Source organism: Myotis davidii, unplaced genomic scaffold, assembly GCF_000327345.1.
Source record: "Myotis davidii unplaced genomic scaffold, ASM32734v1 scaffold807, whole genome shotgun sequence".
NCBI classification, from domain to species: Eukaryota; Metazoa; Chordata; class Mammalia; order Chiroptera; family Vespertilionidae; genus Myotis; species Myotis davidii.
The window spans coordinates 1,112,066-1,123,160 of NW_006298272.1; the positions used below are offsets into that span (position 1 = coordinate 1,112,066).

Genomic DNA, 11,095 nt, shown 5'->3' on the forward strand with positions numbered 1-11,095 from the left:
TAGGAAGAGCGCCTTCTCCCCGGGGGGACCATGCCTCCGTGACGATGCTCTTGTGCCAGTGGAGGAGCCACCCCTTCTGTGCCGGGGAGCGGGAGGAAGCCCGCCCGGATGGTCAGTCTATTTTACGTTTTACTAGGAAGTGGAGGAATGCCCTAGCACTGCAGACACAGCAAAGAGATGCCCACAGACGGGTTATCCTGTGGAATTTGCCGTCCGGACCCAGTGTCAGCCACAAACCAAACCACTCAGACTGAACGCAGCGCAGCCACGGCCTCCATGCCACCAGCGAACCCTCCCCCTAAACTCCCTCCCTCTCATCACCGGGGCAGGTGGGGCTCAGGGCACAGGCTGGGGGCCAGCGGCTCACGTCCTCTACGTCCTCTACGTAGCCACAGTGTCACCTCCTGCTCTGTCCGCGACCCGATCCCGTCTGCTCGGTCGCGCCCACGTGCTGAAAATACACCTTTCCCAGCATGCCTTTCACCTGGGTGACCAGGTGACAGACTCTTCCTCAGAGACGCTCTCAGAGAGCAGAGAACATGCCAGAAAAAGCTGAGATCCCCCGGAGCTGCCGCGTTAATCTGCCTCAAAGCATTCCCCACGTGAAACCATCGAGTGGGGTAAAAGGTCTCAAAAGGGCACCCCTGGGCCGGAACAGACTTGGCTCCCGAATGGGTCCCTGCAAACATGGGTTTGTGGGGCCACGGGTACAGGGACAGAGGAGCCTGGGCGGACACCGGGGCTGTGAGATCATTGACTCTTTCTGCCCCCAACACTGAAAACTGACAGACAGAAAACACCTGCAGAAATTATTTCTGGAAATAGTCCTCTCTTCAAATATGAGGCTACTGGGACTCATTAAGGTTTAATACTGTTTGTGCATATAAATGTGCATCTGATTGGCATGTATCTGCAAAAACAGGGTAAGTAATTTGAGCCTTTGACAACGGAGTGTCAGGCAAAAGTACGCCATGTATGGTCACGCGGACCCCTTCGGCGCCCCCAATATTGCCCCTCCTGACACAGTGGATGGAGGGCTGTCACCTAGACACTTTCAGTGTAATATACTGATTTGTTTAAAACTAGACTTATAATTATTTCATCAAAATTTTAAATTATAAAGTTGAAGTGGTACATACAATATTGATCTGGCTTTTCTCAATTGAGTCAGAGGACCGAAGCCAAGCGTTGTGTTTCTAAAATGCCAAGTGTCCCTGGCTCATATATTGTTTTGTTAATCCTCACCCAAGGGTATTTCTCCCACTGATTCTCAGAGAGATGGAGGGGAGGGGGGAGGGAGGAGGGAGGAGGGAGAGAGGGAGGGAAGGAGGGAGGGAGGGAGAGAAGAGAAAGGGGAAGGGGAGGGGACACCATCACTTAAAAAGAAAAATTGAGGTACCATTGCTTCACACGGAGAGTTCTTCACATGGTATCTTTACAAGGAAGGGGAGGGTGACAGGCACTGCAGAGTCCAGCAGGGATCCTTACACACATCACGGTCTGGGTGAGAGGGAGAAACGGTTATCCACGTGCAGGTGATTTCACAGGATTTCCGCCACCTCGTGCCGTGGGAGCAGCACCGAGAACACACCTCCTCCTAGCTCCCTGTGATGGGGGAAGTGTCAGCTTCCCAGGGGGATCTATTTATAAACAACTTGGAAACCCGTGCTGTGGCTCCGCCCACACACAGTGGAAATGGATCCGGCCCAGCGGAGCCCCATGTCCTCTCCTGTCCCACCATCCTCTCCTAGGGTGCCCCAGCCTCGATGATCTATGAGTGACAGCTCCCGTGGGCAGGGTGTCTGCTGTGGTTAATGGGGAGGGGAGCACACTGCGTGTGAAAATCAGTGCCTTTAGTCACAGCAGGGACGTTTGCAAGCATGGACACGACACATGTGTGCACCTAATGACGTGGCCTACCTCTCTGTCCATTTCCTCCTGGCATTTTAACGTGATCCATGCCAATAAGAAGAACAGGACGATCATGTACTTTGAATACTGAATTCCAAAACATACACTTGTCATCTTCCATCTCACCAGGTGTTTGTTAATTTTGTTGATCTTTTCAAAGAACCACTCTGGGTTACATTGATTTCTTTCTATTACTTCCTATTTCCCATGTTACTTATCTCAGCTCTAACTCATATGAGCTGCCTGCATCTGTTTGCTCTGGATTTGGTTGGTCCTCGTTTTTTTCTATTCCGGAAGATGCAATGTTCCTTGTTGATTTGAGACCTTCTGAAGGGATTGCTTATAGCTATGAATTGCCCTCTTGGCACGGCTTTTGCTGCACCCATACAGTCCGGTGTGTTTCCATTTCCAGTTGTCTGAGATATTTCCTAGGTCCCTGGTGACTTCTTTACTGATGGGTTGTTGATGAGCGTGTTGTTTAATGTCCACACGTTTGTGCATTTTCAAGTTGTACTTCTGTTATTTATTTTACGTCTCCTCCCATTGTGATGGAGAAAGAGACTGTGCGTGATTTCAAGCTTCTAACTTCTTTAAGGATTGTTTTGTGGCCTCACAGGTCGTCTATCGTGGAGCATGTCCGTGAGCACTTGGGGAGCAGCAGAGTTTGCTCTTGTTACATTGAGTGCAGACAAGTGGTTTTCAAAGAAGCATTTTAGGAGGAGACACCATCACTGAGCCACATCGCCTTCTCATGCAGCGTTTCATCACGCATCTTACTTCATAGGCTGCCTTGGGCTCCATTCCGTTCCCTGGGTAACATACGTGCTCATGGGAAGGGTTGCTGTGAAACTTGGACACGGACAGCGGGCTGCTCGTCCGTTACAAGTGGATGCGGCGGCTCAGGGGTCCCTACACCGGCAAAGGTCCACGGCTCCATCATTTGTTAAAAATATTTTTTTAGTGATTTCAGAGAGGAAAGGGGAGGGAGAGAGAGAGAGAAGCACCAGTGATGAGAGGGAATCATTTACAGCTGCCTCCTGCACACCCCACACGGGGGAGCCAGCCCACAACCCGGGCGTGTGCCCTTGACCAGACCAAAGCCGGGACCCTCAGTCCGCAGGCCGGCGCTCTGTCTGCTGAGCCACGCCGGCTGGGGTGGGACGGTTTTGACGCTGTGAACGTAAGAGGAGATCGGAAGGTTGGGAAGCCCAGGCTGCAGAAGGCCATGCTGCGCACTTCAGAGCTGCCTGCATTCAGGAAAGCAGGGCTACAGGCCCCTCTCCCCTTCTCAGAGGCAGGGTGAGCCAGGCCGCCATGCCTGGCAGAGGGTGGGCCTGCTTAGGGTGTGCAGATGGGGACGGGAGGGAGCAGGAGAGAGCGTTCCTGAGCAGGGCTGGGTAAGGGCAGGGGCACAGGTGCAGGGCAGAAGCCTGAGAAGTTGGAGGCTCCCTGCCCTCCTGGAGGGGTAGCCAGAGTGCACCTGGCCAGGCACGGGAAGGTCCCAGCCCGGAGGTGCCCTGCCCTCCCCCCTGAGGCGCCCTGCCCTCCCCCCTGAGGCTGGGCGGGGCGGAGGGAGCTCTGGGTGCAGGAGGGTGGCCGATGCCTGGTGCCCAGGGACTTAGCTCAGGTACCTGAGCTCCAGTTGGAAAATTCCACATCTGAAGGAGCTTATTAAAAGCTTGCTTCCGGGAAGGTTTTACATAATTGTGGCTCATTTCCTTTAATCCCACATCAAGATAAACTTGTTTTACATATAAATTTAAAATATGTGTGTCTGTAGATATACATTTGCTTCTGATAACATTTAATTCAAATGTGAGCTTTTAAAGTGTGCCAATCATATTTTGAATTTTCTCTCCATTTCCATCATTTAGCTATCTGCATACATATGCATATTTTGTAAGACTCGCAACTTGAATGTCAGACCTTTTTTCCATGAAGTGTGATAGCTGGACATTTTATTTATTTATTTTTAAAAATATGTTTTTATTGATTTCAGGGAGGGAGAGGGAGAGATAGAAACATCCATGATGAGAGAATTATGGATGGGCTGCCTCCTGCACGCCCCCCACTGGGGATCAAGCCTGAAACCCAGGCATGTGCCCTGACCAGGAATCAAACTGTGACCTCCTGGTTCCTAGGTCGACACTCAACCACCAAGCCACGCCGGCCGGGCTGTAGCTGGACATGTTAATCGCACGGCATCTGTGGAGCAAGTCAGCCCGATGTGGGGTAAGAGCTGCTTTCGTAGAGCAGAGGTGTGGACGGACGGTGCTTCTCGGGTGTTAAATGGATGATGTCACAACGGGAGCTTGTGATCCTGACCGAGGACAAGTCCGGGAGGAGAGGAGTGTGGGTCCCACACTTGGGCTCTGGATGATTTAAAGTCCGTTACTCCACGTTCACACGTGTTCCATCGGCCCCTGGCGGTGCCCATGGCATCCCACCCGGGAGCTATTCAGAATCATGAGTGCCCACATGGATATTCTGAACATGCGACGTTTAATTAGGAGCCCCGTTGTCTGTCATGTTAGGGTTCAGAAGTGATCCCAGGAGAGGACAGTATTGGCTCAGTCCTTGAGCAAACGTGTCAAAGGAAACAGGCCTTTTCCTCAACAACAAAACAGAGGCATTTTACAAAGAGAAACACTCACATCCCTTCACTGAGGCCCAGGAGGCAGGCACAGCGAGGGGCGCTGCAGCCCCGTTAATGGCACCTACACCTGCATCTCGCCCTTTCACAGGAAGGGGTGACGGACGGCCCACTTCCTCGGGGCATGTCCAGGTCAAGGACACTGCTCCCCTCTGACCACAGGGAGCCCAGTGGGCACGTCTGCTTGGCTCCCTGGCCCCTCCGGGCCTGCGGGCACTGCTGCGGCTGCCAGCTCACTTCCCCCGTCAGGGCGTCCCGGAGACAGGGAGCAGGCCGTGAGCACAGACTTCACACCCACCAGGCGCGCCTCACGCAGATGGGCAGGTCACGGGCCCCACGTGGAGATGCGGTTTGCTCACTGTGGGCCCAAGGGCAGGTCAGAAATACAGCAGCCAAAGCCTGCAAAGTGGCGACCACTACCCAGCCAATGGCGGCCAGGGACTCTGTGTTCCCTGCGGCAGACACTGCTGAGAAAAGGCCCTGCTGAGCTGGGAACACAGAGCACGTTGGGTTTGGCTGTTTTTAGGACCCAAATACTAAGCAAATTCGTGGGACTCTGGCCGGGAGACAGCGGGGTAGTGTAAAGCGAGTCTTAACGATGCCGCGGTCTCTGTGCCCCTCAGTGTTTGGTCGATGCAGCTCTTCATTCCCCAGCAAGTGTGGCCTCACGGGACGCCCACCATTCCCGCGACCGACTCTCATCCATTCTGGGCGAGACTTGCACAGAGAAGATACTTCAGAGTCATTCCATCCCCATCCCAGATGCCTACGGTGCACCCACATGTGATGGAAGTGTCCTCCCCTCAAGGCACTGTTATTGAAAAACCCATCAGTAAATGGCTTCTCTGAGAAGCTGCCCCAGGCTCCTGGCCCCGCCCACTCCATCCCGAAGCCCCGCCCCCTGGCCTTTCACTCACAGGGAGTGGGCAGGTGCTGGGGTCTCCTCTAGTCTCTGTCATGGCTCCCTATCTCCTCAGTGTCTTCTGCATGCAGACCCGTCCTGAAAATGCTGTCTGCAGTGTGTGCGTATGTGTGCATGCATGTGTATGCATGTGTATGTGTGCATATGAGTGTGTGTGAGCATGAGTGTGCATGTGTGTGTGAATGTGTGCATGTGTGTGCGTGCGATTCAGGTTTTAGCACAAATTTCAAGGAAATCAAAAACGTGGGCCTGGCCCTCTCTTCCTTCCCTGGGAGCAGCAAGCAGAGGTGATAACATGAGCGCATCTGATCTAGGAAGTCGGGGTCCGCGGGTCCTGAGAAAATCCGGTGAGTGGGAAGGAGACACATGGATGCCCTGAGCCTGAAGGGAGAGGACACAGGAAGGACAGTCATAGACCTGAGCCCCAGACTGTCCCAGAGCCACACGCGGCTCCTGGAAAGCAGCCATCTGTGCCGTGAGGATGGACGGGCTGGCACATGGGGATGTAAGGAGGTGACGGAGACAAACTAACCCATAGAGAACGTGGAGAAGTGGGATGGCCCAGAACCAGGGGGCAGCTCACACTCAGAGGAGACTTCACCTACAGCCCACTCTGCAGGGCGTCCAGTGACAGGTGACAGGAGTGAGTGTGGGCCCGGCTGTGTGGCTAGGGGGCTGACTGTTGACCTGTGAACCTGGAGGTCACGGTTTGATTCCCGGTCAGGGCACTTGCCCAGGTTGCAGGCTTGATCCCCTGTGTGGGACATGCAGGAGGCAGCTGATCTGTGATTCTCTCTCATCATTGATGTTTCTCTCTCTCCCCCTCCTCTTTCCTCTCTGACATCAATAAACATATATTTTTTTTAAAGAGCGAGCGCAGGTAAAACAGCCACCCTGGTCCCTGGGCTGCACAGGGTCCGGGATCGACACCAAGGACACTGTAGCAGCCGGTCCCACCCCGGCTTCGCAGCATCCGTCAGTCTCCTCGTGTAAATACCACCTGTGGAACCATCACCACTCAGATCCCATCTCAAACATCGCGAGCTATTTTACATGCTATTTAATGCTGCCTTCACCATAATCTCAACGCAAATGAGCGCCTTTTCTGGATCCTATGAATCTGTTACTTAAAATTATGTAAAAACGCCCCGGAATAATTTCATAATTTGAAGAGGGAATCGCTCCTTCCCCGAAGAGCGCTGATCAGCTGCGTTTTCCTGCGAGCACTACAGTTACGGCGGCTTCCCTCCTGTTCCTTAGCTGCCGAGTTATCCGTCCGTCCGGGAGACGGCGCGGTGTGAGTGTGTGCATCGCTGTGTCTGCCTGGCCCTTCAAGTCTCCCCAGTACGTTTCCTTCCCTCGGAACCCGAGTTCTTGTCCTGATCCGGCTCCTGCCACCTCCCATCTCTACCCTGCAGCCTGCGCTTCCTGCAGTGGACTGTGCCCTTCCCTACGGCCTCACTGTCGGCAGAGGGACCTCCTGGGGCACGACACGCCGACCACTGTTCCTTCCTGGGCACCACAGGGCCCCCCACTTCCACTGGCATCAAACGGGAAGCCATCCCCTGGCCTCCAGGTCCGGGCTTTAATGGTCACTTAGTAACAATGACGAAGAGGAGGGGCGGGGCGGCAGTGTCAGCTGCTGCAGGGCTTTAGGTTCTCACCGCAGCTGTGGGGGTGAGTGCCGGTGACTCCATGGCAAAGCCGGGCTCCACGCAGTCGGCTGTTTGCCTGGCCACGCAGCTGGAGAGAGGGGTGGAGAGACTCCCACCCGCACCCTAGGGTGACCTCTGCACCTGCAGCAGGTCCCAGCTGCCTGACCCCCAGCCTCTGTCACCTGGGGTGCTCTCCCCACGGCCGCACCAGCACCGTCCCCCGTGCTCCACACAGAACGTGAGGATGCACTGAGCATGCTGCCATGCCTCCCTGGTTCGGCCCGGCTAAGATTCCCCATCGCACAGGCCAGCAAAGTTCCACGCCACGTGGGGTGGGGAGGGGGGTCTGCAGAGCCTTGCAGAACACACCCCCCCCCAGCACCTCCGCTCCACCAGGCCCGCCTGGCCTTGGTGCTGCTTCATGGACGCGCTTAGACGTGGCTGAGAGAGAAGACACTGAAGTTCCCAGCACAAGCAAATCCACAGCTACGTGAGCGATGTGTGCTCACTCAGTGCGCGTGGCGACCGCCTCAGCACCTGTGCACATGTCACATCCTATGTCCTGCACCGGGACAGAGCAGCGGGGCCGTCCACACTCTCGGTGAGGCCGGGAGGAGGGAACAGGACACACCCACCACACCCAGGAGGGCCGCACGGGGGTCTCCCTTCCCGGTGGGATTCCGGGCTGGCTTCCAGCCCAGGGGGACAGACGGACACACAGCCCAGCTTTCACTGTTCAGCCCCAGCAACCAAAGGTCGGGGCGCGGGACACCGCCCGGCTGTCCGTCTGTCGTCCAAAAAAAACCCGGCTGCCGCTGCGCCCGCCACACAGAGGCGAGCCTTACCTTGTCGGGGTCCGAGGCGGTGATGACCCACACGCAGTGGGCGTTGTCCTCGTACTGCACCGGGTAGTTGGGGGAGGTGATGGTGCCGCTGGGCCCCCGCAGGTTGGACCCGCACGTCCGAGCTGCAAACACACAGAGGAGAGTTACTTCCGCCCGCCTGCCCGCCCGGGGGAGGCGACAGCAGTGTGGAACGCATCCGGCGGCTAAAGGAACAGTTTCCTGAGCTCTCGTTGGCAAGTGGGTGCCGCTCAGCACTCAGACCCTGGTTTGCAGCTGCCACTGACACTCTTTATTCCAGTCCATGTGCCCAGCCCTTCCCCCCGCACCACGGCCCAGCTGATGCCAGCACCATGGACAATGTCAGGTCAATGAGCCCGTCTTGAGCCCCATTCTGACTCGAGGGCGGTTGTGGGCACATCGGGTGCCCTCGGGTGCATATGATAGAGTGGACAGCATGGTGTAGAGAGACGCAGGACCAGAGTCTCCGTCTCAACCAAACCACCAACACACGGCCCTGGATAAGCACCCGGCCCCCAGCTTTGTCCCTCCCACTGCACATGGTGGGGGGGGGGGCTGCGATGTCTCCCTCAAGCCTTAGATTCCCTCCTATAGCACCCCATGTCCACCCTGTACGGCAAACAGGAGCTTCAAACAGGTGAGAGTTTAAAGGAAGGAAATGGAAATCGTGGCTCAGCCTGGCCGCCGCGGCTCCGTGGTGGGGCATCGACCTATGACCCAGGAGGTCAGGGGTCGAATCCCGGTCAGGGCACAGGCCCGGGTTGTGGGCTCCATCCCCAGTGGGGGGCGTGCAGGAGGCAGCCGGTCCATGACTCTCTCTCATCACTGATGCTTCTCTCTCTCTCCCCCTTTCCCTTCCTCTCACTAAAATCAATAAAAATATATATTTTTAAAAAGAAACAGTCGCTCTAAAGGAAAAAGTACCTTCAAGTGGAAAGACCAAGCGAATCAGAGGAATGTTGGGACCCAACACGTGACGACGTTTGGAACATGAAACACTGCAACTGGCTCCTCTGTAGGAGGGGAGCCGTTTTCCTTTCAAATCAATAGTCAATAATAGGAAATCAAATGTCCGCCTGAGCCCCAGTTTTAACATTGATCATTTAAACTTGGTTTGAGAAACTAAGAAAAAGTGAGAACTAACAGGAGAGAAGGTCAGCTTCATTTTCCTAAGTCATCACGTCAGGCAAACTGATTGCACCGTCACTAGGGCCCGGCTGGCAGGGATCCGTGGTTGAGTGACGACCTATGAACCAGGAGGTCACAGTTCAATTCCCGGTCAAGACACAGGCCCGGGTTGCTGCTCAATCCCTAGTGTGGGCGTACAGGAGGCAGCTGATCAATGTTCTCTCTCATCATTAATGCTTCTCTCTCTCTCCCCCTCTCCCTTCTCTAAAATCAATTAAAAAATATTTAAAAACACACAAAACAAAATAGACCAGGATCCTGTGTTCCGAGAGCCACATAGGGCGGGGTCTGGAGAAATGCTGCCCTCGCCTGCCGCTCACTGCCCCCAGGGAAGCACATTTCTCCTTTCCATTCCCATGGACACGGAAATAATGGAAATGCGGCTGGCCACCCAGACCCCCCTCTCTGTCCGCGATCACTCCCTCGCAGCCCTTGGTTCCTGAGTGTGAACTCTTAGTCCTGGGAGACAGCGCCCTCCTGGGCGTCGTCACCGTCATGCCCAGGCCTACAGGTGTCCACGCGTGAACATGTGAGATGGCTCAGCTTTTCAGTTGCCGGATGGATACCTACCCACCATGAAGACAATCCCCTGAGAATTCACCCACCACAGGGATGAACGAAACCCCGAGTCACCAGGCTTTCAAACAGCGACATCGGCAGCGGCTTTCCAACCAAACATTTCTTAACTGAAGACGCATCTGGTTTTCCAAACGCAGTAGGTGGGCCATCGCCCACACGGTCATGCAACAGGGTGAACGGGACACCGCGGACGCACTCACAGGTCCCTCGCTGACGGGCTGTCTTTAGAAACGCCTTCTCAGCGGGTCCGGGAGCGGAACGCCCGGTGTAAAGTCTTCCCGACGCCCCAGCACGCTAACGGCGTTGATTAGAAACCCCTTGGGGAAGAGTCCATCCATGCGACGTGAGGTACAAAGCCTGTGTTACATGCTCACACCGCGTCACACCTCGTCCTGACGGCTGGTGTTAAGCACGATGTCGTTTACTCAGAATCTATCTGTCGACTTCATTTTGACTTGATCTCATCTAAGCGCCATTGTCAGCGCCTCAGACTCGGGGAAGGATTCCTCTGAGGAATGTGTGATGCTGGGACCGAATTGGTTACCTTCCCAGGGACAATCTGTGCCCGGCCGTCCCCTCCTGGGTAGCCAGGGACGCCCGCGCTCTGACCCGCTTCAGTGCCCGTCCCGCTGGCGGCTTTGAAGCTGACCTCCAGCCTGGCCTGTGAAATCGGTTCCCGGCTCTCGGAAATCCCTCTGAGCGGAGCTCAGGGAAACAGGATTGCCGGTAACAACTCTATTGGCTGAATATTCATGGGAAGCGGCCCATTTCCCACCCTTTACGCGCACATAACACTGTGTCCACATGAAGCGATCGTGGGTCCAGGCCCTTCTGAGGCTTTCCTCGCCTCTCACCAAAATGATCCTTAGAAGAGCTTTTCTTTCTCCTAAATGTGCCTCTGCCTTTACAATACACTTTCCTAGTAAGTTAACATTTTAACTCTTTCTGCCGAGATTTGTAATGAAGCCGTTGAAATGATCAGCGGACGGAACTACCGGTACGTGAATGTCTTCCTGCCGCGTGAACGGGTGGAACCTCTGCAATGAGAACCGACTGGCACTGGGCAGTTTCCCGCATAAATACCTGCACTTTTTGTACAGGTGCAACAGCTTCAAACGATGTGATCGAACCACAGGTGTTTAATTTAAACCGCCTTCTTAGCAAGAGTCAGAAACTTCAGCTCCTCCTTCCCTGGGTCTCTGCCTCCTAAGCCATTCCCTGCTTCCCCACCATCTCCCCACCTGCTTCCCCACCGTCTCCCCACCTGCTTCCCCACCATCTCCCCACCATCTCCCCAACTGCGTCTCCACCATCTCCCCACCCG

The 11,095-nt window shown here is 55.2% G+C and overlaps 1 protein-coding gene across 1 annotated transcript in view; it reads right to left on the minus strand.

Moving 5' to 3' along the window:
• Positions 1-11,095, minus strand: part of CSMD1 (CUB and Sushi multiple domains 1) — a 710,708-nt gene that overhangs the window by 263,189 nt on the left and 436,424 nt on the right. The window contains exon 10 of the mRNA XM_015570591.1: positions 7,987-8,108. Within this exon, the coding sequence (XP_015426077.1) occupies positions 7,987-8,108 (122 nt within the window). The remainder of the gene's footprint in view (positions 1-7,986; positions 8,109-11,095) is intronic.